The 27983-nt window shown below is 44.9% G+C and overlaps 2 protein-coding genes across 2 annotated transcripts in view; one reads left to right on the top strand and one right to left on the bottom strand.

Annotated features, from left to right (window-relative positions):
* The first annotated feature begins 15671 nt into the window (after positions 1 to 15671).
* On the top strand, positions 15672 to 18385 carry INAFM2 (InaF motif containing 2). Its single transcript, XM_067295466.1, has one exon. It carries the CDS (start codon positions 15900 to 15902, stop codon positions 16338 to 16340), a length of 441 nt encoding a protein of 146 aa, XP_067151567.1. The 5' UTR covers positions 15672 to 15899; the 3' UTR covers positions 16341 to 18385.
* A 6992-nt stretch (positions 18386 to 25377) lies between these two features.
* Positions 25378 to 27983, bottom strand: part of CCDC9B (coiled-coil domain containing 9B) — a 60799-nt gene continuing 58193 nt past the window's right edge. The window contains exon 15 of the mRNA XM_067295275.1: positions 25378 to 25461. The gene's annotated coding sequence lies outside the window, so the exon portion shown is untranslated. The remainder of the gene's footprint in view (positions 25462 to 27983) is intronic.

The following is a 27983-nucleotide window of genomic DNA, read 5'->3' as shown; positions in this document are numbered from 1 at the left end:
TCCCAGGCAAATTTAGGAGTGGCAGGGACAGGCAGGCGAGGACGGATAAATCTGCATTGTAAATTAACTGCTCTCCAAACAAGCAAGAGAAGCTCAGCCCAAGGTCACCTAGAGGAAAGCTTGTGATGGGCTCAGATGCCCGTGTGAGCATACGCGCATGCACACTATCCCTCCAGGAGGGACCTACTCCTCAGAGTTGTACTTGTGAAGTGCACGGTTCTAACACTTCCGCAACTGAACTTCCTTAAATGTTCTCTTTGACGAAGTGCAGACATTGCCAGCCAACATTCAAACTATTTCAGCAGATGTGGTTACGGAACAGCTGAGAGTTTGGCTACAAGCAGACTGCCCCCTTCATGTGACGGGCCAAATACCATGTAAAATAAACGTAATCTTTGCTCTGTACAGACTCCATTTGTGGGACCCCTTGCTGCATTGTCCAGTGTTTAACAGATTTCTTCTCAGATGGCATCTGCAAAGAAAGGCAACATCACCCTATTATGTGGCTAAGATCTGAGGCACAAAAGACATTAAAGGACTAGTCCAGGGTATCTGTGGCTGAAACAGGTATCAGCCCTAGGTATGACAGTTTCTCTGTAGCTGCTTTATCTGTTAGGGTCTCTGACTTTCCTTCAGGGGTAAATCACAAATAACTCAGGTCTATCTTTTAGGCTTGTCTGTCTTCACCAAACACTCATCATCACTACAGCTGGTACTGATTTGTGGCTGGCAGGACGTGAATCCTAAATATCCACAATTCCCTCAGACCAGGCTGAGTGAATGATCTAGCAAGCCTTCTAGCTAAGTTTGCCCCTAGAATAGAGGCACATAAGATTCATGATTCTGATGCCAAGCCAAGTACAGAGACACAGATGTGACTTTTTCCCATTGTGTTATGGGTTCTTTTGAACTTCGACCCCAAAACGAGACAGATAGCAGAGCAGATGGAAATTACACAGACAGATGAAACAAAACATTCACAAGAGCACCCAGGAATCACAATATTGTCCAACTTTCATCTGGGTCTACTGCGGATACTCTGGGAACACAGAATGGGAGAGATCTGTAAAGCAGGGAATATTATGATGAAGCTGCAGGGAAGTGTCAGAAAGTAGAATAGGTTAACGGCAAACAGGGCAAAAACAAGTCCCTGCTCCAGAACTTGGAGCAAAAGGATTATGTGTGGGGAAGGGGAGAAAAGCAATTTCTGCTGGCAAAAGCATACTGGCTAAATGAAAGGAAAGAGGCTTGTGCAAAGGACTGACATGGGAAAACTTGATTTTAGTCAAAGGCCATAACCCCATAGCTACTCAGAAGCGGAGATAGCTGCATTGCACTTGCTATAATGGGATTTCCATCTGCTTGGTGGGATTCTGCCCTGGTTCTCTTCTATGAAAGTCATAGAAGTCATGGTGACTGCAATACTCAGGGCAGCCATTCTCCATGAAGGACGGGATTGTAAAAGGAAGCAAAGGTTATGTGAGAAGGGTGGACGTAAACAACTCCCGCTGCAGAGGGAGCCCGCTGCATGGTTTCGTTGCTCCCTTCCCAACTCTGATTTACCTTGTCTGATAACAAGGCCAGCACTTTAAAGCAGATTGAACAGCCTGGGGAAAGATGAATGAAGGAATCCTAAGGGCATTCTCAAATGTCACTGGCATTAAAGCTACGGAGGGACACTAAGTGGACCTGTAGCAAGTACTCTAGCCGAAAAAAGCAAAGTTGACAGCAATTATCAGACAGGTTTCTGCTGCAAAAACAGGACACTGAACAAAGCTAATATCCTTTCCACTTTCCTTTCATGGGTTTATCTGCCTGGTAAACTAAATAAGAGGGCTTCTAGATTTTCAGCTACTAATGAGTTTTCTGTACAAACTAATTTTTTTTTTCTTTACAATGCACTGTACCTTCTAAGGATTAATTGGCTACCCAAGCTGAAGGCCATTATCTCTATTTTACCAGGGCAGAGCACTGAACTGACCTGCCCATAGCTGCAGTTACCCAGTGTCAGAGCTCAGATTAGGAAATGGTAATCAGTCACCTCCAGTCTCACAACCAAGCCACGCTTGTGGTATTAAGTTTCTTTTGCATGTGTCTCAAAGTTACACTTGCTACTCAGGCAGCCGGCTGAGAAAGCAGTGCGGTGCTCCAGGCCCAGCTAGGTCAGTATAACCCACACCTCCTCACCTGCAGAGTTCTGTTACTTCAAAGCAAGAAAGCAGCAGATGACAGTGGCTCCCTAGATGCCAAAGGCCAGAGTTGGAAGAGTTCAGGGCCATCAGCAACAGCCTGTGACTTAGCATTAATGTCAGTGAAATTTTAAGTCCTGCTGAGTGGGGTTTTTCTTTGCTTTCCTTATAAGCTTAGGAACACACCTGACACCGGACCCTCCAGACACTGTCACACCAAACTAAGTATACACAGAGAAAGCCCACAGTAGCACAGGAGGCTGCAGAGAGGAGGGAAAGCTGTCTTTCCTCTCACTGGATCCTTTCCACAAGGCTAGAGCAGTTTCAGGGCTGCTTTAACTTAGGGAGGAGCTATGAAAAGGATAAGGAGCATTTATCCTACTGAGAAGTGTGGCAGTCCTTCTATCTTCTGCTACACAGGCAAAGTGCTAAAGGCAGGCATTGGAGATCACAGCTGTGAAGAAGTGAAAGGTGGGATGTGCTTTGCCATCTGGTACTGTCAAAAGTAGAGGGGCTGCAGATGAGACCAGGCAGCAGCAACTACTGGTTCCAGTGGCCCATCCTGTATTTTCCACAGTTGTTATCGCTCATGAGGAATGTCTGCTTCCTGCCAGAACCTGGGCCTCACAGAAGGGCTACTTCTATCTTGCATTCTTTCAGATCTAGAGATTCATTAGTTTTCTCTGTCTCATCAGTGAACCCAAAATACAGCGAGAACCCTGCCACAGCTTTACTTGCTTGTCTCTCATGGTCAGCTTTTCCTAAGGAATAAAATAATAAAAATAATAATCACCTCCGCCTCCCAGAAGATAAGTGACCAAGCTAGCAGCTGTTCTAAGTGGCTACATGGCACTGCACAATGCCAACTGCTAAGATCCCTACTTGCATAAAGACAGTCACTAAGGCTGCACCTCACATCCTTTTGCATGACCCAGCCTCCTTATCTTTCATTTCACACTCCTTGCTCTAGGTGAAAGCTTCCGTCCCTTTTGTGAAGAGATGACTGACGGATCAGCAGTAGAATAAAGCCCTCTGCCCTCTGTTGAAAGCACTGATATCGGACCAGGCAAAAGCAGCAGCACTTAGAGCAGGATTTACTCTAACTGCTCTTCATCATCTCTCTCCTGCAAGGCACATCACCTGGTTTATTCCCATGCTACATTCACTTCATTCCAAGGCCCTGTGCCTCTTTTGCTTTCTGCCCCTACCCTCACCTACACCCCACCACCTACTACGAGAGTTGGGGTAGGTAAAAATTTCCTGTTTTCTTCTGCGTTCCTTATCTCCCCTTTCCTACCTATCCAGCAGCCTCTACCTCCCACAGTCAAAGTGCACACAGAAGCAAAGTAGGCAGCATCTCCCTTCAGAGATTTTACAGGATAGAGTTTGTAGACAGTAATTTTAAGCCATGCTGTCTATTAAACTGCCTTGACTGGATGTCTCCCAAGTTTTAGCAAATTACACTGTAACCCCGATCTGAACGTTTTGCTAGCATGCACACTTCTGCTGAAGTCTAAGAAATCTGTTCTGGTATTGTGCTATGATAATTCTACTTTGCAATGTGTAATACTGACCTCTAGTGAACGAGCTGTTGTATTGCATATGTAGCCTTTAGCGTTGCCTTCAGACACCAGCAAAAAATTCTCAGTCAGGCGAAACCATTAGTCCACCTCGCTACTCCTTTTTAAACTCTTTTGTGCTGTGAACCCCGGGAATCCCAAAAGAATTAATGAGATCAGTAGGACCATACAGGCCAGTATTTTCTCACCATGCCTGGAGGAGAGGAGAACTGCTGAGCTTTGTGTGCCAGGGTATACTACATGTCCTACTTTGTGCCCAAACCACAAAGGCAAAGGATTCATGACAGCTCTCAGCTGACAGTGTGACTCTAAAGCTTGATGTGCAGAGCTCTGGACTATTAGATCTGAGGACAGTGGGCCACAGATGCCACAATACTGCAAGAGCAGTGAGATATCGCGTAAAAAGCAAAAGACAGTCCACCAACCACTGAGCCACGGTTAGGTCCAAAATGAACCTATTCACTAGGCAGAAATGTGCGCGAGTCTACTGCAACACTATTTACATATCCTATACATTACTGCAGAACACATAATTGTTGCACGTATATGGCTGAAGCTTGCAATTCCTGAACGCCACTATTGCTGGCAAAAGAATGGAACTTTTCAAGACACATCATGAGCAGAGGAGCAAGGATGGATGAAGAAGAGCAGCACATTTGACAGAACGTGCCAGTCTTGAGTTACCTTGCAGTAGTTGAGCAGCATGAACAGGAAAGTGAGTTCTATCCAATCTGAAAGTGAATGCATCTAATTGACCAGTGTTGTTTGCCTACAGAATAAAGTACTGAACTGGAAATCAGGACACTGTGGGGTAAGCCCATCTTTGTTCTTGACCTTGTCAACTTTTCTTTAAACCATACCAGCTCAACTTATTTCAATGCTACGTAGGCTGTGTTTTTCTGTGGAGGTATTTGCTGCCCACCACAACCTTGGTCGAGACCTCTCAGTACTGCTGTAGTATTTTTGCCATGCTCACATCATTATTTCTGCTTATCACAGTGGGCCCAGGCTCAGGCACTGAGCATGTTTTGACTCTTCACCTCCAGAGAGCTCCAGGACAGCCTCTTAACACAGGATTTCTGGGGTAAGGTAGCAGATTAGTCCAGTCTACAAGACAGGCTTGAATCCATGCTTATGTGGATTATGTGAAGTAGGTGGAGCACACATGGATTTAGTGAGTTCCTTGGCTGAGAAGCAAAGGATATCGGCCCCAGCACCAAGCTAAGGCAGGTAATGCGGCCTTCAGCTCATGGCTGACTTTTTGTCATCCAGTATAGAATAGAAGCAGCAGAGCTCACCTTTGGCTGCTCTCTCCCAGAGAGGTGTATCCAGTGCAGACATGGCTATGCCTAACGCCTTTCCTCTGCCCTGTCCCTCATAGTGCTGAAAGGAGAATGTGCTGGTAAGCAAATGCTTTTTTATCTTGAAATGAGGTTTGTCACTGTGCTTCTCTGCTCAGTGTCTAGCATGTAAATACTGTCACAGCATCCCTCAACAGTTTTGAGCTCAAAGAACTGTCATAAAATAAGTGTGAGTTAAAAGATTATTTACTTTTAAGCCAGGACCACAGAATAGTGTAAATGCACTAAGTTTTCTACATGGATTTTAACACCTGTGTCCATATACGCACTGATTTTCAAAGGCAAAGAGCACCAATGAATCTCATTCAAGAGACAGGCTCCCATTTCAGGCTACACCACTGAAACAATACTATTCAGAGTCTAGGATGAGAGAAAAATCAAAAGTTGGCTTTAAACCTTCTTTACACTGCCCCTACCATCTGACTCCAAGTTACAGCAGCCTCAAACTGCTACATATGAACCACTCTGCCTGTTCAGCAAACGGAGCTGAATAAATTGTAGCTGTGGTCTTCCCTAATCCTTCCACACTGAAACACACTGTAGTTCTCCATCTGCTAGACAGAAAAGTATAGGATTCTGTTATAGCCAGACTTAACCTTCCACTATTCCCCTCATTGCAAAGCTCTTTGCAAACCGCATCCAGAACAATTCACCTTTTCAGTGTGAAATGTTCTTGTGAAGTAACCAGAAATTCAAGTTTAGTCCAGCATTAACGAATGCATTTTCCATCCGAGATTGCAGAGGAAAAAATCAAATATGCAGGTAGGTCTACAGCCTCTATTGTTTTTAAGTGCAAAAACCAGAGATTTGCAAGCTTTGAGGGCCAAGGACCACCTTCAGCTCTCACATGGTTTCTCATGGACCTTGTCATATCATTGAAGCTGTTGTTGAAAACACTCAAAAGGCACAATGACCCCAAAGCCCATGGTAACCATTGAATGAAGCTGATTTACATCAGCTGATGCCCCCTGCAGTTGTAAAGATGCAGTTTGTCTGAGGCTAAAGGGACAAGACCTCATCCAAGCACCGCTTTTGATAAGCACCTGTGGATGGGACTTGGGTTTTACATCATATCCGAAAGAGACGATGAAGCACATTTTTGTTCTGCTTTTGCAGAAAGATTTGCTCCACTGACACGTCACTGGTGTCTGCAACACTGCTGTGTACACAGGTAGATTACTGACTCAGCCCAGTGCTGTTAGCTGATAAACACACACCCAGCGGGGCCACCACTTCCTTCCATTGCTCCTCCGAGACACTCGTATCCCTGCCTTACCCCAAAATGCCCTTCATTTTACCTTGTTTATTTCTATTTGTGTTTTTACACAGCTTTTCTAGCCTTGACAAATACAATCACTGCAATATGTTTTAAATTATCTGCTTTCTTTCTAGAGGTCAAAATTAGGTCTTGGAAAATGATTTTTTAATTTTATTTTTATTTCAGCATATCATCAAACAGGGAACAAACAACATGCAAACACACAAAATGGCTACAGATTCTTGGAAAACAAGAGCTCTCTAGGAAACAACATTCCAATATTGCATGTGACTCCAGTCACTCAATCTTTTGCTCCCTCAGATAAACGTGGGATCAGGAAGAAGCAGCAAACTGAACGGAAATTTTTATCAGAGCATAATGAAGTTTGCCAGTTCTTGCACAAGGTCATTCCCTGGTAACCAAAGGTAGCAGCATGTTCGTGAACTGCACTGACAAACACAAGGTTGGGTGTACTGGTGGGAACAGATGGCGAAGGTTTCAGAAGGCTATTTCCTACACCCTTCATTTGGGACCTATCAGTCATGCAGACCAACTATTTGGCAACTGCAGTTGCTCTGTTAGTGCTCTACAAACTACAGCAAAAACTAATTTTATTCAGGCGAGCACATGAAAATAAGAGCCATGCACTTCATCCAAGATTCTCTCACCTCTCCAGGCCATCTTTTCCCTGTCCTTGGAGAGGAGGCTTCCATCTAATGAGGCACATTCACAAGGGAGAAGCACAGCTTCTCAGACACAAACACCAGCTCTGACACAGGCCACCTTGTTACTACTCTGGGTATAAACCACTGGGTTGTACGTTGGGTTTGATTTCATTCAGCAGTTCACAGTCTGTGGTCTTTAAGGTCATGGTAAACAAACTGTAGTTGGTCCCCCGAATCACGTTACCTTTCTAGTATTTTTCAGCATGATGCACACACAACAGTCTTTGAGAAACTGAGGAATCAAATGTTTTTGGTTAAATAACACTTTTGAAACCTCTGCTAGAAATGTATACATCCAGAAAAGCAGATGACTATCTTTAGCTACTGGTTCTGGAAGAAATATTTTCCTGGGTAGAATAGCCAGGGGTCTGTTATACAAGATTTATCTGAAGACAACAGCGCTAATAAAGAATCCCACTTAAGCTCATTGCCAAAACTTCCCCCTTTTTACAGCTGTACAACACAGCAGGACTGGATTTTCTACTAACATTTTCTGTGTTTTCCGCTCCTGGAAGTACCAGAACAGCCTCTGTCCTAGGACTTGACACTTTCATTTCCAGTTGCAGTCTGAACCAGGATGACAGAAGTGTGAAAACAGTAAGATGTAACAAATAATATAAGAGTACAGCTCCAGCAGATTCAGGAAAGGTTTTGGGCTGCTATTTTAATTCAGTCACTGTGCTCATCTTCCTTGCAGTGTTAACAATGCGTGTCAAGTTCAGCACGTTCTCCTTATTCAACGATACATGCAGAAGTGGAGAAAGTCAAAGAGTCAACGGTCACTTTTGAATTTTTCTGCAAGCAAATGCTCCCTGATCTCACAGTGCCTTCGTTACATTCAAAGTTATGTCATTTCAACTAAGGATAGTACTAAAACCCATGTTAACCTGTATAAAAAAATCTATATAGATGTTTAAAGAAGTTTAAACTTCACATTGCCTTAGTGTAACTCAACCAAGACCCAAAATTAAGCTAAGTCAAAAATTGACTTTGAAGAACATACTTACTCAGTTTAACTTACTCAGTTAACCAAGAGTTTAGCTGCATTAAGAGCTGGTCCCAAAGAGGGCCAGATACAGCCCTGGAGCAATCATGCACAAATGAGCTACTGAAAAAGCACCCTGCTTTGTCCTGGGAAGAAACTATCCTGGAGTGGAACAGTGGTAACCCAGGATCATACCAGCTTCAAGGCTGCATCACGAGACTGTGTTTCTCCTAGAGAATTCTGTTCTAGTGCTTGTGGGGGCAATCACAAGTTGGTGCAACTCTGAATAAAATGCTGTCATTCTGCAAGCGTTAAAGGTTGTATTTTCAGTGAAGCTCTATCAATGCTCCCCAACACATACATGTGTGCACATATATATATATATATACACACAAACACATACACAAATATATATATATATATATCTTGCTATGTGTGTCAGAGAGAAACAACACACATGTTCATCTTCCACACACAAAGGAGAGTAATTTCAGTTTCTTCAGACAGGCCTTGAAAATCAGAGTTAGAGTGCAAAAGATAACATGGCCATCAGTCATCACTGCGCAATTGCTTGAAAAGTGGGGGCTATTTTCAAAATACAGCCCTAAAAACTGTTTGGATGTTAAGTGTGTGTGCGCGCGCGTGTGTGGGTGTACATGCACACTTCCTCCTTGCAAAATGATTGCTAAAGCTCTGATTTTTGACCCCAGACTCCTGCACACTGATTGTGGTTACAGCCACAGGCTGAGAGCACAGGTTCACCCCCAAGGAGAAACTCTTTTGCATTCAGCCTCTTAGAATCATGCACTTAGAGAAATGGGTGCAAATTTCCTCCCCACAAACTAATGCATGAAACAGAGTGCTAGGAACTCCTGGGACTATAGAACTTAACACTCAAGCAAACGCAAAGTTTCTTATTCCAGTGAATGCCCAGGGTACTGTCAAGCCACCCTGAGCACCCTTTCTCAATTTTAGAGAGGTGTCATGAAAACAACAGACCAAAGACAATTCGTATTATCTTGGAGAATTCCTCTGCCTTCAGAAAGCTGTCTGAGCTCTGTGTCTTTACTCAGCACTACACCAAACCTCAAATTACACCAGATAAAATCAAAGCTTCCCAAATGTTGCAAACACCTCTTATAAACTTAGCCAAGCTGCCCTCCTCACTACAGAGTCTGAACCATCCTTTATTTACACATTTCTAAACGTTAAAAGCAAAGCAATAAACCCTTTTCAAACATGCTTTTACCTCTCTCGGCCCTGAGAGTGTTTGCCACATGCTCACTGTCCAAGGTTCTCCTGTAAGTAGGACATACTCTTTATACTGTGCAGATGGTGCACAGAATAATAAAACAGTGGAAATGGGCCTCACCAGACTGGCACAAGGCTGAAGCTGCTGATGCATCACCACCCTGAGCCACCACGGGCTCTCTGCCCAAGGCTCCCTCCCTGTTCCGAGGGAAAACACATCTCCTGCTGTTATACTGAATGCCAAATTCGGCATCGCTTTTTCCTATCTTTCCCATATAACCACCATATAACCTCTGTGCCTCACAGTCTAAGCCAGTGCAAGACAGTAGGTTGTGCAAACTTTACTTACTACAGAGAAATCGGAAGCTAAAGGAATTAAAACAACATCCCCTATCTCCCCCCATCTGTCATTGGATTAACAAGAGAGACAGCACCTTCCCACATAAGACAGAGGAGATTTCAAAGTGTGAGAGAAAAATGCCAGAGATGAATAGAATCAGATATCCTGCTGGCTTCAAACAGGAGAGGGGAACAATAGTGTAAAATAAAGCATGTTTCACTGAAAAGAGCAGAGAGCAGAGCTTGAGATATTGTCCCCTAGCAAGGGCAGAGATACCAAGTATGACAGAAGACTCAAGCCTAGGGAAGTATTTGCTCAAGGACTTCAGCCAACAAAAAGAGATGAATTTAAACGTATCTATTCTGTACTCTAAATATCAGGAGACAGGTAGGAAGAACTCCTCAGTCTCTCCCCTCCCCAGCACACAAATACAACCAAGGAGACAGTATGAAGTTTAAAAAACAACATACTTACAGCCAATTAAAAATATAAATCTTTACAGAGTCTACAATCTGCCCGCAGAAGTCACACTGCTAGAGGCAGACACCAAGACAAAAACCAGGGCCAGTGTTCAGAAAAGGGATTGTATAGTGTTAGAATAGTGAATAATGATTTTAGAGCTTTGCAAGCTAGTATAACCAAAATGCACACCTCACAGAGCAAGTTGATCATTTGTAGGTGTCACATCAAACTGCCTCCTAATGACTGGACATAGGACGGAAAGGCAGAATAGCTATCTTTGCCGAGTCAAAAGCACAGGGCCAGAAGGACTTTGGAAAGCCATCCAGTCCAGCCCTTGTCCCAAGGCAGAATCAGCTGTGACTAAATCACTTTGAACTGTTAGTTCAAAGAGCTTTAGGAGGCATCCATTAACAGTGGAGACTCAACAACCTCCTAGGCAATCTATTCCAGTATTTCACTATTCTCAGAGGCAAGGTCTGTACAGAGGTAGTATGTTAAGCCAATAATCTTCCCTTAATTAAGTCTTCTCTGTCCTGAAGCATTAGATACTATCCACTGGCTCTGAACATGGCAGATCAATAATACAAGGTTATTTAGCTACATCCTTAAGGGGCCCTTGTAGAGCAAACTGAGACATCCCACTGCAATGGGTAACAGCAGAATTCAAGCAGTGCCGTTCTGACAGGTAGGTGGAATGCCAAATCTTGAGCAATCCATCTCAGCACTTGGATTGTCAACTAAACTCAGACTTAAGGAAATAAGTAGAAGCCTCATAAGTAAATGAGTTTGCTGGTGGACCACAGAAGTCAAAAAACAGATGAGCTTATACACAACAGGACCCCAAAGAGTACAGTGCTTGAACCATGGCGGGAGAAAGACTAGATGTTCACAGCCTATTCAGCTGCCCTTTTTTGGCAGGTCCAGTCCCAAGGATGCACCATGTACCCTTAATTCTGTTTGTATTGGGCGAGTGATCTCTTCTGAGTTTTTTAGGCAAAAGCTCACAGGGGGCTAATTTCCAAGTTTTGTCTAGTATCTGATATATTCATTGGCTTCACAAGACCTCTCTGTACTCTGCACCCCAGAGCTCTCTTTCTGCACCACAAGAGTCTATTCAATGCACAGATTGGTATTTCTGCTAAAACCCAGAAGACAAAAATAAAATATCATTATTGTAGCCCTGGCATCCTGGCTCTCACTTGTCTTAAAGGCTGTTGCTAGCAAAGAGCTACGTTTAGGAGCACAAGGCACACACCTTCTGCTAGCTGCCTCGCGCTTGAACAAAGGGACCTGGAGAGAAACTTGCACCGATTTTCATGGTAAAAAGAAAAGCTTAAGCCTGACTATGGCAAAAGTCCACAAGGCTTCGTACTTAATGAACACATCTCCTGTCTTATCCAGGGCAGAGGCTGCAGAAGGCTTGGCGTAGGGAAGAGAGCCTTAAGAACACATAATTCCTTCAATATTATAGTAGAATCGTTTTCTTCTGATGAAGAGCAAGCCTGCACTGCAGTCAGAAGGTACACTGCAGCTTGAATAGGTGCATCCAAGTTAGCTTTTGTGCTATTAGAACCTGTATTAAATGCAGTGGGGAGATACAGACACAAATCTCAAGCCTTATAACTCAAGAATTATTGTTCAATTTTGTAACAACTACATATCTGCAGTCCTGGGGGGCAAAAGGGAGATCAAAAGAGCTGGGAAGGCACGAAAGAATCTTAAGATAGCATGTGCTGAATTATCTATTGCCATATTTTCCAGCTGAAGCAGCTTTTGCTGCTCCTAGAATCTACATTCAAGTGATACAAGGTGTAGTCACATCTCAACCACATTGCACTCGCCACTTTTGCTGGGATGGTTTCTATGACTCCAGTGCATGTCCTTTATGTATGTAGAAGGACATTCTCCACTAACAGAGAAAGAGCACTATTTACAGTGAGATTTATAAAAAGAGTTTTGGTGGGCAGAGTAGAAAAAAAAAAAGAGCAAAAACAAACAAAAAAACCCCAGCACCAATGAAAGAGCAACGATCATTTGTACAGAGTTTAAGAAGGACTGGTTTCCTTTCCAGGAGAGGAGAACCTGATCTTGGGGAGGTGGGACTAGGGCACGTAAGTGTGACTGCTTTTTATTACATTAATCCCAACCACCTCACTGTTACCTGCTATGCCTTTATATCCTGTATCAACCTGCCATCTCTTTTAAACAGCCTTTATCAATACTGACATACTACACATCTGAATACTTAGCAACACCAGGGCTCTGATTTTTGACTTCCAACTTTTCAACACTACAACAGTGTAAAATTAAATAATAAAGGAGGATATAGCATGTCCAAGGACAGATTTAAAAAGCAGAAAGATAACACGGACTAGAAATTCACTATGCAAAGACTGTCAAGGCTTTGTTCAACCCTGGAAGAACTGCCTGGTTATGTCAATACTCTCTCCTAAAATTCCAAAACTGGATTTAAGGAAGAGCATAAGAAAAGGAACTGTGGAAGGTAATATTCACAAGTCTTTCAGGAGAAAAAGATAAATCTTGCCAGAAGAGATCAAAGAGAGCACAAGAGTTTGGAAGGAACTGATTTCTACACAGATCATTTGAAGAAGAATTCTGAATGGACACAGATAGCCATCCAGTGAGACTCTACTATACAAAGGACCTGCCTTTGCAGCATTCAATAGCAGGAAGACCAAAGGCCAGCAAGATAAATAAAGACGTAATAAATAAATATGTAAATAAAGACAGGCAAAGTTTAGAGGACAGGTTAAAATACAGGATGAAGATCTAGGAAAGGATGCTAGACAAGAAAGGGCCAAACCCAGAACCTTAAAAATACTTTGTAGCACAAAAAACAATGGGAAACTGAAAAGTCTCTGGTTCAGAGGGAGGCACTTAAAGCAGAATAAACATATGTTGAAGTCATAATGTAATCACAGAATTTTTGTTTAAAATGCAAGGGAAAGATGGAGCAGTGGACAGCTGCTGAATGAAACAAGAGAAGCTAGGGGTTGGGGGGGCTGGCATTAGCTGATCATTAAGAGAAAACAGCCTGAAGAATTAGCAGAAAATCCATTTTGTATAAATTGCTATGAACTCACATTTGCCACTTAAATTCAGCATACAGAGCCCAAGGGAACCCGTGTATTGAATCTGTAGTACAACACAGAAGATGCATTTGACTCAAAAAAGCTATGTCAGTAGGATGCTAACAATCTTAAATCAGATCACATTACTCAGGTTTATAAAATTTGACTCCAACTAGAGCAAAGCAGTCAGATGCAAACCAGGACAAGAGAGATAAGGGGCTTGTAGAAAAGTCATAAAAAACTCTAATGAATGTTTCGAAGCATACTGGGTTATACCAACATTTCATGAAAATTAAATATTTAAGAAAGATATAGCATGTCATTAGCTGTAGCTTAATAAAATGCTTAAATCTTGTTTAACAAGACCAGTCCTGTTAATATTAGCTCTTTGTAAGCTGTAAGAAGTGTTACCTTTTGCTACACAGCAAAAGACAAACATTTTTTTCACAGTTTCTAAAATGCCATTTATTAGTAATGGAAAGAGGGAATGTACACTGAAGCATGAACGGCTAGGCACCATATCAGAATGTCAACTGCAAAGCACTTTCATGTCACCTCATGTTATCACTAAGTCCCCTCTGCCCTGAGGAGGCAGTGAATTCATTGTTACCCTTGCCTGGCAAGACAGCCACAGTAGGATCTGCTCGCTCTTGTCCATCTACACTGTGTAGCCATGATTTGTACTGCTACAGATGAGACTTGTGCTGAGGCCAAAAGGCAGAAGGTCTCCAAAGATAGCAAGCAGCACGATGTCACACGCTTTAGCTAGACCACCCTTTTGTCCTGCCCTTCTTACAGCAAGGGCAGGGTCTGGTGGCAGAACATCCCACATCTGCATAGCTGCTCTCACCTAAAAGCAGACCAGCTTAAGGGGGTAGGGAAGAATAAGTTCTGCTGGCAAGAGCCAGAGCAGCCAGGCTGCTACACTCATCAAAATCAGCCCACTCTGCTGAAGGACGGTTTAGTGCCCAAAATACTGCGGTGTTACCCTTTTAAGGATAAGCTGGAGCCCTCAGCTGCCCGCACAACGCAGTTTCATTCCCCCTTTAAGAAGTCCCTTGGATTTAGACACCGAGGGCTCCGTGCAGTGCCCACCTGAGGGTTAATGGTGAAAATGCTGGGGGTAGGCGTGCGCAGATCATCGCTACAATGCCACCCCTTCACACCTATATGACAACCCCGGAGCTTTCAGTCAACATAATCCACATTTTGCCAAAAATCAGGCTTTTTTTTTTTTTTAAGTTACTCCCTCTTAGTATGTATTTTCTGCCCCAGCGCTGCAGGTTCCATGCTCCTTCCCGCAGGAAATTCAGAGCTTTTCCCCTTCTCTCCCAGCCCTCCATTCTTTCTTGTTATTAGAAGGAAAAACAAAATGCCACACTTAACTTGAAATTCAGTCACTCATTTCCTCTGAGGCCTTTCTGGGCAACAGTCATTTCTCCAGCAGCTGTTAGCCTCTTTTAGAACTGCCACCTCTTGTAAGCAAAAGGTTTTCAGCCTGATTGTTCTAAGATTTAGGAGAGGGAGGAGAATGATTTTAAAAGAAGCAGCTAAATCCTTCCAAAAAGCCAACATCTCTCTCTGGGATGGGGGATCCATACCCTGGGGAGGTGTTTCAGCTGTTTTCAGAGAAAAACAATATAATGCTCGGGGGGGGGGGGGGTAAAAGGAATACAGAGAACAAAGCCAATCCACATCCTAACAGCAACAACAAGGCTTTAAATAATTTTGTCAGGATTGGGATCAGCACAATTAGAAGGGAACTAAAATAACCTCACCAAAAATTGCTGCTTAGCTAGGGGCATCCTTCAAACTTCACAAAAGTTGCAGGCAACATTACATACCCACAGCTAAGGTAGCATTGAGAAGTAACTCCTCTTTTCGTTAAGAAAGTGGAGGCATATCTCTGACGCCCTTCTCCAGCGCTGGGCCAGGAGGACGTCACTACACCTGCTAACCCTGACTAACCTGGGCCCAAGCACACGTACTAAGGGAAAAGGGCGACACCTGCTAACCCTGACTAACCTGGGCCCAAGCACAGGTGCCAAGAGAAAAGGGCTAACACGCTGCTGGCGTGAGCTAGCTAGGCGAGCCGAGGATAGCACCGCAAAACCAAGGCGGAGGCTGTTGCAGGGATCACGCAGCATAAGAGCCCCCCGCAGGCCACAGCCTCCTTCACTTGCCGCCAGCCAGCACCCCTCAGACGCGCCCACAGCTCATGCGAGCCCTAACGGTCGCCGCTCCCCCCTCAGGAGGGCGCGCGCCCCAACGGCCGCGCACGCGCTAATGGGGGAAGGGGGTGACGGTGGGGGAATCGCCCCTTTAAACACAACGCTCCCGGCGGACCCTCCTCCCCAAAGGCTCCGGAGCGGGCGGTGTTGCCGCTTTAAGGGCCGCCCTGCCACAGCGCTGCCCCCCGCCTCCGCGCGTTCGCCGAGCCTGGTGGAGCCTCCGGGCAGCGGGAGCAGCGCGGGCCGCCGCGGCGGCAGCAGCAGCAGGAGGCGGCGGCGGCGGCGGCAGCGGGAACGGCGGCGGCGGTGACAGCAGCAGCAGCATGTCCTGAGCCGGCTGGGCGGGCCGGGCCGGGCCGAGGCGGCGAGGAGGAGCCCCCACCACGGAGGGGACGGTGGAGCAGCGGGCCAAGGGCCGGGCCCCCATGAAGGAGAAGGAGGCGGGGGCGGAGCGGGGCAAGCCCGCCACTTACACCGGGGACAAGAAGGCGCGCATGGCGGCCAAGACCAACAAGAAGTGGGTGCGCCTGGCCACCGTGCTGGCCTACGTGCTCTCCGTCTCGCTCGCCGCCATCGTGCTCGCCGTCTACTACAGCCTCATCTGGCAGCCGGTGCGCGGCGGTGGCTCCGGCGCCGCCTCGCAGCCCCACGTCGCCGCGCCGCCGGGCCCTGCGGTCAGCGACGGACCTCGGCCCGCCGCGGCCTCGCAGCCCCCCGGGGCAGCCGGACCCACGCGGGAGGCTCTGCCAGCGCCGCCGCGGACGGGCCCCGACCCCGGCCCCGCCGACACGGACCGCCCGGCCGCGTCGCCGCCCGGGGCCGAGGCGGGCGCCGCCGTGCCGCGCCGGGTGCGCGACAGCCCCTGAGGCGAGCGGGGCGCCCCTTCCCCCCCCCCCCCCCCCCGGCGGCGGCGGGCGGCCGTTACGGTCGCCCCTCGGGCAGGGAGGCGCGGCGGGAGAAGAGGCCTCGGAGCGCCGCAGCGGCGCGGCCCGCCGGGCAGGCCCGGCCTCGGGAGAGCTGGCGGCGGGCGGCCGCGCCTCTGCTCCGGCTCAGGACCGTGCCCGCTCCTCGGGCCGCCCCCAGGGCGTCGTCGGGACCGGCAGCAGGGAGGCGCGGCGGCGGCGGCGGAGGACCCTGTTAGGTGGGATTGCGCCTTGGCTGCCCGGCGGCGTGGAGGGGAGGCCCCTCTGCCCGGCGAGCCCTGCAGAGCTCAGGCTGGAGACGGACCCGGCCGAGGGGTCGGCAAGGGAAGGAAGCATTTTTACTAGTACAGCTCCGGTATTCTTCCCCCCGTCCCCGTCTTTCCTCAAAAGGGAATTTTGTGGCTTCGTTTTTTTTCCCCTCACCGGGGCTAGCTTCTCCCTTCGAACCTGTATTGAACTCCTATGCTATTTATGCCGGTCTGTTACCTATCAAAGGATATCGGTGTCCGCGTTCGTCACTATTTACAAGATCAACTGGGAACAAGATGAATTTAGAGGCTGTAAACCATTAAGTAAAACCAGTTTTGTTTAATAATGAGCATAAACTTATTTAAAAATATGTGAAAGGTAAATTGACTTGTTTACTATATTAAAATATTTTCCCAATATGAAAGTCTCTGTAATACAGTATATTCTCTTTGGGGTGAGGGGAGAGCACTGGGAGGAGTGTAGGACTGGAAGGACTCCCTGGGTAGCAGAAATGATTTGCCTGCGGTAACGGGTGAACTACAGCGTTTATGTTGATTCAGTTGTCATTGGTCTTCATAGGTGAGGCTTAGAGAAACCTCCGCCAGTCAGATGTGCGTAACTTCTGCTATTCATGGCAACTATGCACTTGTGAGGAGAGAAGGTTTGAGCTTTTGGCAGGAGAAGCGGATGGAGTTCTTGCAGTGAGTGCTGGTGGGCAGCTGCAGTGGTGCAGTGTGCCGTTATGTCCATGATGGCCTGTGCGCTTGTTCTGTTGCCTGTGTTGGGCAGCTGGGCTTATGGATGGTAAGTCTGTAGACTGTGGTACCTCAGTCTCACCTGGGGCCAGTGCCATCAGGCAGTAGGTCTGTGCTAGCCAGCTTGCGATGTGCACTGAGCAGACTTCCGTCAGAACATGATGCTTTCATGCCATGTAGCCTTCAGAAATGTTCTGCACGGCTGTATTGATAAACGGTGGAAAAAGTGCCTTTTAATGACTGTAGAATGAGGTCTATCAATGAGTAAACGGTGTAGGATTAAGCATATTCGGTAACCTCTTTGGACATGAGAGCAAGTGGCTTGATGACCTGTGTCATTGTGAGCAGCTGCTGTTCAGACTGATGGCTTCAATTGAATGAGTTAACTGTTAGATTGCCAAGCTATCCAGCATGTCAGTGAGGTGATCACTGGAGCTTAGACTTTCTTCCCTAATGTTGAGGGTAAAAATGCGCTCTGATGTGGCATGTAGTTTTCAATTGTGCAAATCACAACTGTACTGTAAAATATATGGCACTTCACAAAATTTTTTTAAATTGAGGGAAATAGAAGTTTCATACCTAAATCTGTATGCCTTAGATGGGTGTCTTAGTTTTATTAAGCCTGCTCTAACTTGGCACTTCCTTTGGAGCATCTGTGGAAGATAGAGACCTAGAACAGAGGGCATCCAGAAAGAAACTGGGGGCAAAAGGAAGTGGTTTAGGTATGATCTTCACCTTTCTCTTCCAGTTTTCCAGAGAGCATACAGGAAAGTCTGTGTGTTCTTGGTATGTTAGAAAAGCAGGCTAGCTTGTAGTAAGCAAAAAAGATCATTATTTCAGTTATTCTTGACAAAAGCATGCATGTAATCTTTACCACCTTTCTGCAGGGAAGGGCAGGTAAAGAAAGCAGGAGGCGGAGAAGGAGATGAAAACCAAAAGCTGCTGCCTTAGCAGATGGTTGCCCTGCCATACTATTATCTCATGAGCTGCTTCTCAACTCTTCCTATTTACGTGCTGTAGTGGCAGAACTGGTGGGTATCCTGACAGCAGCACTCTCTTTTGGCCAAATTGTTGGTTGAGTTCACTTGTACTTGTTACATAGCAGTGGGTGATTTCATTGCCTTGGCTGTTCTGCCTGTAGCATGTTGATGCCTATGTGCAGGGCTGCCTGATTCATGTAGATGCTCTGGTTCCTGGTGATAATGATGCTGCTTGCAGTCCCTCTCTGGTTGTACAGGGGAAGGTTTTCTGTACTCTAAGGGGGGAAGGAGTAAAGGAGAAAGGAAACGGACCCATTCTTTGGTGCCCATGGAGTTTAGTCTGTTCCTTTTATCTGGTACTGAATTCCAAAGTAGTTGGGAAGCATCTCTGGGAGGGAGCTTGTGTTTAACTTTTAAAACTTCCTTTAAAGATAAGTAAAAGCTAGGTGGAATAATACTGAGACTGGCATTTCTCTGATCATGGGCTGCAGCTCAGAACTGGAGAGTCTGTAGTGGTTTTGAATAGTATACATTGGATGTACATAGACTCTTGGCATTTTTCATTTTAAAAACAATTGCTCTCAGAAGACTAATAGAGCATGGCTGTTTAGAGCAGATGGAAGAGGAAGTGAATTGAATTAAATGGGCTTCATGGCCCTTTTCCAGCCTGTCATGTAACTGTGGAAGAGCCTTGTATTCAGTAGCAATAACAACTTAAAGCTCTTCACCTGTTTTGTGATGTTGAGGGAAAAGGTTCTTTAGGACAGTAACAGTGTTCAGATCCCCTTTACCAAAGGGAATAGACCTGTTGCTAATGGTTGCTTCCCTTCCTGGTGCTAAAAATAGTTTATAGGCAATATTGATTTGGTCGCAGCTATCGTCATTCCTATATGACAGTGCAGGCTTGATATGTTCTTAGATGGTGTTTCTGCATCCTTTCCTCTCTGCTGACAAAGTGAGACTTAGGTGAAATACATTTATTTCTGTACCTGTTTATAGCTGGCTTTGGAGCATCCTGTTAACTTTATTACTGCTGTACCATGTGTGCAAAGGGAAAGTTTGGCTTGTAAAGATGCAGAATTCCAGAATTAATGGCCAGAAAGGTTTAGTGACTTAAACAGCCTTATTTCTCAAAACCCTTTTGGACCTAGATTCTTCAGCTAAAATCTTTTCTATATCCTTGCCCCAGCCTGGAGAAATCATAGTCCTCAGGAGGAAATGCATTCTCCTTGAGATAGTGTAGCCAACCTGCAATGAGCCAGTTTGTCTTCCTGTGCTTGTTACTCTTCATGGCAGACTGTTTAAGAAATCAGTGACGAAGTATACTTTACAAATATTTTTAGTAACCAAAATGGCTTGTCTGGATTGGTTTTTATGTGCAAGTTAACTTTTTAAAATTCAGAGTATTAGGGCTTTCTTAGGAAGTGGGTTGGCTGCAACAAATAACATCTGGGTTGTCTTCCTGGACTGTGAATTTCTGTGTTGTATTTCCATCTTTGTACTGAAACAGTCATCTGCATCTAGAACGCAAGTTTTTTAGATGGTAGGGTCACTTCTCTGGTAAACCTGAGATCTAAAAAGCCAGACAGTCTTATCTGTTATATTACTTCAGCTCCACTTCAGTCTTTCCCTTCACTGGTCATTTAAAGAAAAGCTCACTCAAGCAAAGTAGACAGTGTTTCTCTAGCTAGCATATTTTTTGTCAGGCCAGATACGGCATAGGCTTTTGTGTTGTTTCCTAGACAGAAAATGTTACAAATTGAGGTTGTAGTGATACTTTCTTGGAACTGCTGGTAGGATTAGTATCCTTACACAAATGTCCTGCAGATTATTTACAAACAGAACTTTGTCATGAAATTTCCAGTACGCACAGATTTGTGAAAGGGAGCTGTTGAAAGTCGGTTTGGACAAAGAAAATAGAGTAAAGCATGAGTGAAATGTTGAATCCTAGGCTCTTAATTTCAATGATATAAATATATTTATGAGAAGCTCAAGATTTAGTGTGATGGTTCTTTAAAAGCTTGGTGTCTATAAGAATACAGCTGGAGTAGTGGTATCTGTGCTTCCTAGGGATCCTATTATTTTTATTTGCTTTCAATTGATTAAACATACTGATGATTCTGTAATGCTGACTTCTCTGCAGTAATTGAAGTTTTGAGTCCCCTTATCATTTAGGGACCGAGTTCCAGATTTTCATCCTCTACTAAGAGCCTTTAAATTTTCCATGGCACAGAGTGCAGAATTCTCACTGTGAACATGTGCTTCAGGTGCAACTTAGTTCTGAAACACAGTGACAAAGTGCACCACCGTAAAGTGTCAAGGGAGAATAAACAGCATGATAGCTTTAATTTTCTTGTTGCTAATCACAGTAATAACTTGAAGGGCTGGAGAGAAGGCCAGGCCATGTTTTTTCTGGTTTTCCCTTCTTACAGGGAAAGGTTTCATGAGTGAGAAACCTGACTTCTCATGGGAAAATTCTGCTAGTATGGCTTTTTCCAACTCTTACATTAACAACAGCACCCCTCTAGCACAGTGTAATGCTGCCTCTGCTTAGATCCTCATAGAAGGATTTGCCCAGTCGGCTCTTGTCAAAAGGAAGTGCTCCCTAAAAGAAAGAGCAATAAGTGAAGAATTATTTGATGATGCTCAGTTAAAAGTGCATCTTGATCAGTGTATGTGTTTAAGCCTTTTTGGTCTTTGGGTTTTTTTTCCTTGCATGTAGATGCCTTTGGGCTTGCACTCTCTGTTGGTGTATAATACTTGCCCTCTGCCTGTTCATGCTGGAATTGTCCCATTGAGCTTAATTTGTTCAAGGAAAGCGTGTTGATATAACTCACATGCAGAGGGACTAGAAGAAAGGGAAGTAGCTGAAAAGACAAGTTACTGGAGCATGTAACATGCTCCAGCAGCTAGCTTAAATTTTCATTTTCTAAAAGCTGCCTTTCAGCTGCTTTTTCCCCCCTGTGTATGTTCTCAGTCCTGACTTGGTGTAATGAATATCGTCTTAAGCCCATGTTCATAGATCTGGGCTGTAATTCTGAGAAGGAAGCTGTTTTTCGCTCCAGATTTTGGCTTAGTTCATTAGTGTAGCCGAAAAGCAGTCTTGTGGTGCAGTGTTGATAACAAAATCACTGGCTGCTTCTGTGCATCCTGTGTCTCCTTCAGAGAAGACTAATTTAATCTCAGTGGGCCACTCTGGAAAGTGTTACACACAGGTGTGTGTATTACTGATGGTTAGCTGTGAGTCCTGGGAGGTGTTATCAAAGTGTGGGGAGGGGGCAGTGGTATAAGAAACACAGTCACACCTGCGCTGCAGCATAAAGCAGAGGAGCTGAACTTTGACTTCTGTGTGTTCAGAGGCAGTGAGCCTCATTTCTGGTCAGGTGTTGTATCACTGCACTACTTTGGTGTGACTAGGAAATGGCTGCAGACTTTCCAGTGGGATGGCTTTGCCTGCCGGTACCTTGCAGGGTCCGTGAGCCTTTGAACGGGTTGAGCTACTGTTGTGCAACCTTGCCAAGGGAAGGCAGCAGGCGGTGTTTTGAACATCACAGCAGTGCTGTATCCCCTCCTGCCCTGTGCTTCTAATTGACTTTAAAAAGCTTTTTGTGTAACTTAAAAAAACGCTAACTACTGTTCTATGCAACTTAAATACAAAAATGTTTCTCACTAAATGCCATTTTAGCTTTGGACTTCTATGCCATTTGCAACCAGTTTATCTGGAGGGGAATTGGTGTGGAAAAAACAGTGAATGTTTCCGTTACATTTCTACTTCTAGTGGTCTCTGTCTTTATGGGACTTTACTTGCTCTTATTAATCTGTGCAGTATCCTTCTGCAATAGGTACTAGCCTTGTTGAGATAGGAATGGAGAGCCAGAATTGCTGTCACAGTTTTCTGTTGTTGCCTCATGCAGTAATTGGCCTTGTAAAGGTTTGGACACCAAAGTATTTCCAGCTTTATTCAAGTGTATTGTTGTGCTTGGGCTGAGCTTTTTTCTTTATTTTATTCAGTCTCTTTGTCAATCAAGAGTTAATTCACCAGAGTGTGTGAAATCAGTTTTGGTATCAATTTTAGCTAGACAGTTGCCATGTTGAAATTGATGGTAAAATTTGCCAACTGGAAGAGTCTTTCTAGCAGTAAGCTGTTTCTTTGGTTTAAAGAAAAGGGTGTGTTTTTGCATGAAAGAGTCCCTGCTGCTTTCTCTTTGCCTGGAAGCAACAAGAATGATTTTAACAAAATCCCAAAGCTACCAACCACTGTTGGGAGGAAACAGGCACCTCTGTAGGCAGATGATGTTACGTGCTACAAGCTACCATTGCATTTTTCTGCAACAAGAGTGACATGGCAGCAAGTGGGCTTTGCCACCTCTATGGAAAAGTGAGCCTTGCGTTTTGTGATGCAGATTGTCATCATTGTAACCAGCCTGTTGGTTGAATTAGCTGAGCTAGCCCAGGAGTTGGGTGGTTATGTCCTTTCCTAAGGGACGAGCGATCTGAATCGGAGCTCTTGCTCTAAAAAGCAGAGGTTACCAATTCCATTCAGAAAGCTCTACCCGTGGGACCAAGAAACACTGGGAAACTGGGACTTTTTCCTCATTACAACTTTTATTTAAAGAAAAAAACCCTCTGTATCAGATTTTTCAACCATTCTGTCTCTACCCTTCCTGTAAAGAAGAAATAAATAGCCATGGTTATCTGAAAAATTGCAATCAGAGCATCAACCAAAGTGCATTCAAGCAGAATGTTGGTAAACGGGGAGAAATAACACTGAGCACAGGTACCATCTGTACACTAACATTCAAGGAGCTTGGTACAGACTCAATCCTTCCTATGCATCACTCATTAAATGCAAAATTATTTGGACTCGCAAAGGAAGAAGGGAGGGAGGGACAAAGTGTCCTTCGAAAAGGAGTTTAGGGCAATCGGATGTGTCCAGTGTAGTATGGCAGTAATTGAGGTTGGCTTTTTATCCCTAAAACTAGGTTCTGAGCTGGGGCAAAATAAAATTCTCTCTCTTTGCCTGGTTGTGTGCCTGACTTCTGCTGGGGTGGAACAAGCTCTTGACCTATGAATGTTTTGTGTAGACCATCTAGTACTGAGGCAAACCAGTTCTTGGTATATACTGGCAATGACTCAGTCCAATCTGATGAAGACTGAGGTCAGTGAGCTGATTTTAAAAAAAAGTAAACAGTGAGTGTTTGAGGCAGTCAGTTGTGGAAAGTCAGTCTCCAACAGTCACGGAGAATTTCAAGGACCTGCAGCAGTTTTACAACTTGATTTTTTTATCTCTCCTTTTATGCGTTCAGTAAGTCCAAATAAACCCAGTCTGGGCTTTGGGGTGAAGATGTTTCTTACTAATAAAACATGAAAGGTGCACACTGTCTCTTGCCTAATGCCTGGGCTGAAGCCAGTAAGCTATCCTGAATTTGGCACATAGAGGCTTGCCCCTCATTGAATATATACTAGATAGGTGCTGTGGATCTGAGCTACTTGGAAAACCAAAACGTACATCTGTGCAATATTAGTTTATTAAAACAGTACAGTATTTCAGTCCACACATACCAACCTTATCACCAAGGCAATCTGCCATTTTGGTTAGCGAATGCATCTTGCTATGAAATCCAGTAAATCCCCACGCATACATGTCTGCACATACATTTATTCTTGAAACTGCTTCAAGTGTTAGGGCAGTGTTTCAAAATGAGGATGATATCCTTGTTGCTCTGTCATTCAGAAGTCAGAAATTATGTTGTCTTATTCCTTGTGCCTGCTTTCCCCCTTTTTAATTGGTTGCTGTATTTCAGCTAGGTCCTCATTTGCTGTGGATCTCATATAGCTCTTTGGATTTCAGAGCAGCTGATTCTTGCTTGTTTATGCTTGTAAATGCTCATCCAGTTGCTTGATTGGAAAGATAGACCTTTTGACTCGGCCTTAAGAAAAGATGAGTGGCAGCTACTTTCCATTTATTCAAGCACAAGGCTATGAAAGGCACAACTGGGAAGGTGAAAGCACTTGATAAGAAGCCTACACCTTCAACTCCAATTTGCCCAAGGTCCCACTGCTGACCCCTTCCTTGGTGCAGGGTTGTTGAGAAGGAAGATTGTTTGTGCTGCCCTCCTCCTTGCCCTGCTTGGCACGTACAGCTGTAAGTGTGTCTACTTAACTCAGTCTTCCCACCTCTTCCCACTTCTCATTCATATGGAGTGGGCTTGGTGCTTTGCCAAGCCATGTGTGTACCCGCTCAATCCAGCCAGCAACCTTCCTTGGAAAAAGCGTGGTCTCTTAGTGTGCTGATTCAGCCTCTGGTACTTGTGCCTTACTAAATCTATCAGGAGGAGAAAAGCAAGCTCTTAAATTATAAGATGGGGTGGTTGATGTGTGTTTGTCAAAAGCCTCTGCATCCCGTGGTGTAACTAATGAATGCTCTATCCCCTTCATGCCCCGCAACCCATGCGACTACCAAACATCTCTGCCAGCATTCCAACAACTTAAAACCTCTAGTACAACAGTTGCTTTGAATGCTAGTTTTTCACCCACCTATAGAACTACAATATAACCACTCTCACCATGTCTCCTATGAGGTGGCTGTTCCTAGTCATTTGCTTTGTCACCTGCTCCCTACCAAGCAGCAAGGGAGAGCTCCCATCACCCCTGTCATGCTCCTGGCATGTGCAGTGCCCTGGCAGCCTCTAAGGGAAGGAAAGGGTCGGTGAGCCCAGAAAGCTGAATCTTAACTTTTAACAGAATTAGTTATTAAATAAAATAAAGTGCATCCAGTAGACAATTCATTGGCTTGCCACACAGCTGCAATATAAGGAAAACAAATGCAAAAGAAAAGTGACCGTTTTCTCTGAAGGGTAGGGATGTGTGTGTAGCTTGCCCTGTCCTTTGGCATAGGACTAGATGGGGGTGACACTGAAACTGTGTGCAGGAAGGGGGGAGTGGTGATGGGGGACCCCCCTTGTGGTGAATGGGTGCTGAAAGGCACAGGGCAGGTGCTGAAAGCCAATCTCATACGAGGTCAAAGAGGGAGGACAAGGCTGTGCTCCTCTTCTCATCCACCACCTTCAGCATGTTATCCTGGCGAAACAAAAGCAGAGACAGTAGCAGGATTATCAGTCTTTGGGGATCGTTGAGCAGTAAGTTAAAAATGTCTGCAGAGTTTCAACGTGACCTTCCTGCATGGCTTGGGCTGCTTGTGAGGTACCAGTGTAGCGTAACCCAGATACCTACCTACCAAATCCATTGGGAACAGCAGGGGGGCTCCAGAGCCCATGGGATAAATCAAATGTACAAATCTGGATGAAACTCTCCCAATCCTCCTCTGGGCTAGACAAAGACTACTGTACTCTCTCCTTTTGTCTTAAGAAGAACAATAATCCTTGCGTGTTTCTGTGTGTGCTTGTACAGTACCTGGAGCAACAAGGGGAGAGTGATTTTGGGTAGGACTTTGTGGCCCTCTGTTGTGAAACCTGGTTTGGGGGTGCAGCACTTATTCATGGAGGATGGGAGGCTGTATTAGCTTTTCTCTGCGTGGAGTGAGCCTGTTGTCCTATAGCTGCCTACAGACTGAGATACTCTGATTTTAATTAGGATTTTTTTTTATTTATTCTCCTGTTGCCAGATGCTTGGGTGTTGCTCAGAATTGCTGAGTGGGTGTTTTTCTGCATCTGTGTTTAAATCCAGATCTGCCTTTGCTGAAGCAGGTTTCAACATGCAAAGCTCACAAAAAAGAGTGGAGGGGGAATATGAAAGGAAAAATGGATTAAATAGCATGAAAGCAGGAGAGGCGATAGTAAGCTTTGGTTGCATTAAAAAGCAAAGACCTAAGGGAATCATTTAAGAACCCAGCCATGGATATCTGATAAGAAGTTGCACTGAAATCATACCCAAGGTACTGAAATAATCAGTGCTATGTAGAGCTAAGAGGAGAGTCCAGGACTGTTGCTGGAGACATCTTTCACTGTCCTCTATCTGTACGATGGTCGATATTGGCTGTATTTTACTCCCAAGGGGGTGCTTAGTGCTGTAGCAGCACACTCCTGGGCTTGAACACTGTTTGGGAGGGCCAGGAAGCAGATTTTCAGAGTTGTGTTTGGTAGCCTAAATACTGTAAAATATTTATTTTACAAGCCTGAACTGACTCCAGAGCTAGCTCTAGTGTTAATCTATTTTATTATCAATACTTCTGAAACTCGCTTAGACAACCTTCTGCTTTTTAGTGCTGCTAGAGAATTCTCTTTCCTGTTCTGCAGTATTATCATTTCAATACAGCCACTTTCTTTCTGTGCATTAGTGAATCTTTATAGCCAAGACCCTGGTTTGCTTTGAAGTCATTACTTCTCTTAGCAATTAGACACAGTGAACAGCATTTCTCTCATTTCACACTGTATCTTCTTTTGCTTGTGTAATTCAGGGGATGGTCAGAGATTTAGCAAGCACTAAATGTGCTAGTGTGACATTCCCTTGGTTGGAGTTCTTACCGTTGTGACTCAAGGCTCTGGAGAGCGTTGCGGCTGCGTGCTGCCTTTGGCTCTCCTATCAGCAACAAGGGGATGCAGTGCCAAATTTGACTCTATTTGTCACTGTCATGTGAGAGGATTAAATGCAGATTGCTGATGGTCTGTCTCAAAGGACCCAATGTGCCTCCTATTTCCCAACCTGACAGAGTTTGGCTGGACTCGGGAAGTCACTGGGATGACTTTGACAGCCAAGCCAACAACAGATCATTGTAGGACCTACTGGTTAAATTTAATGTCATGAGGATGGATGCACATGAAGTCCCTGAAGACTGCAGCTGAAAGTAGCTAAAGAAGTTTTGTCTGATCACTCCTGGGGCAAGACCAGAGTCCCCAGAGACAATTTGGTTCTATCAGTGGCCGAATCAGCCAGGCAGTCTTGTGAAACACCACGAGGCAAACTCAGACATGATGTGAATAGACCATTTGTTAGACATCCTTACACCAGATTTCCTTATTTAGCTTTTTAAAAACAGATATTTAGCAGCTGTTCCTACATACTGTAAGGCCAGAAAGAGACAATTAAGATCATGAGGCATGTCCTCCTACCCAGCACAGGCCATAGGACTTCTCTGAATGAATTCCCATTTGAACTACAACCCATTTTTAAAGAAAAAAAAGATCCTAATCCTGTCTCTAGATTTGCCAGTGGTAGGAAATTTATCACTGCAACCCTTGATGAGCTTAAATATTTAAAGACAGCCTTTGGTGGTCATTTGCGTTGGAATGGTTTAAGACACTGTCACTCTCTACAGTCTACCTGTCCCTTCGCAAAAGACTATCTTCTCAACAGCAGAGCTGACGGAAAGAAAGATGTGCCTGTGCCCCTTGCATGGCAGACCACAATGCAGTATATTTATCTCTCTTTTCATCTGGGGTTACATTGAGACCCTAGGGTTAGCACTGAGCCTGGCAGCTGAGGTATGGGTACGTGCTCCCTTCTGCCAGCTCTGCTATAACAGCAGTAACCACAGGCTATAAGGCAGGGTGAGTAGCTTCATTTTTAATGTTTAGAATGGCAAAAGCTTGTCTGTCAGAGCCCTAAATTACATTTGGCCTTGTTGCACTTCAGTAAGTAGCTAT

The sequence above is a fragment of the Apteryx mantelli genome, chromosome 4, assembly GCF_036417845.1.
Source record: "Apteryx mantelli isolate bAptMan1 chromosome 4, bAptMan1.hap1, whole genome shotgun sequence".
Lineage (NCBI taxonomy): Eukaryota > Metazoa > Chordata > Aves > Apterygiformes > Apterygidae > Apteryx > Apteryx mantelli.
The sequence above is the reverse complement of the archived record's forward strand: the minus strand, read 5'-3'. Positions and strand labels throughout refer to the sequence as shown.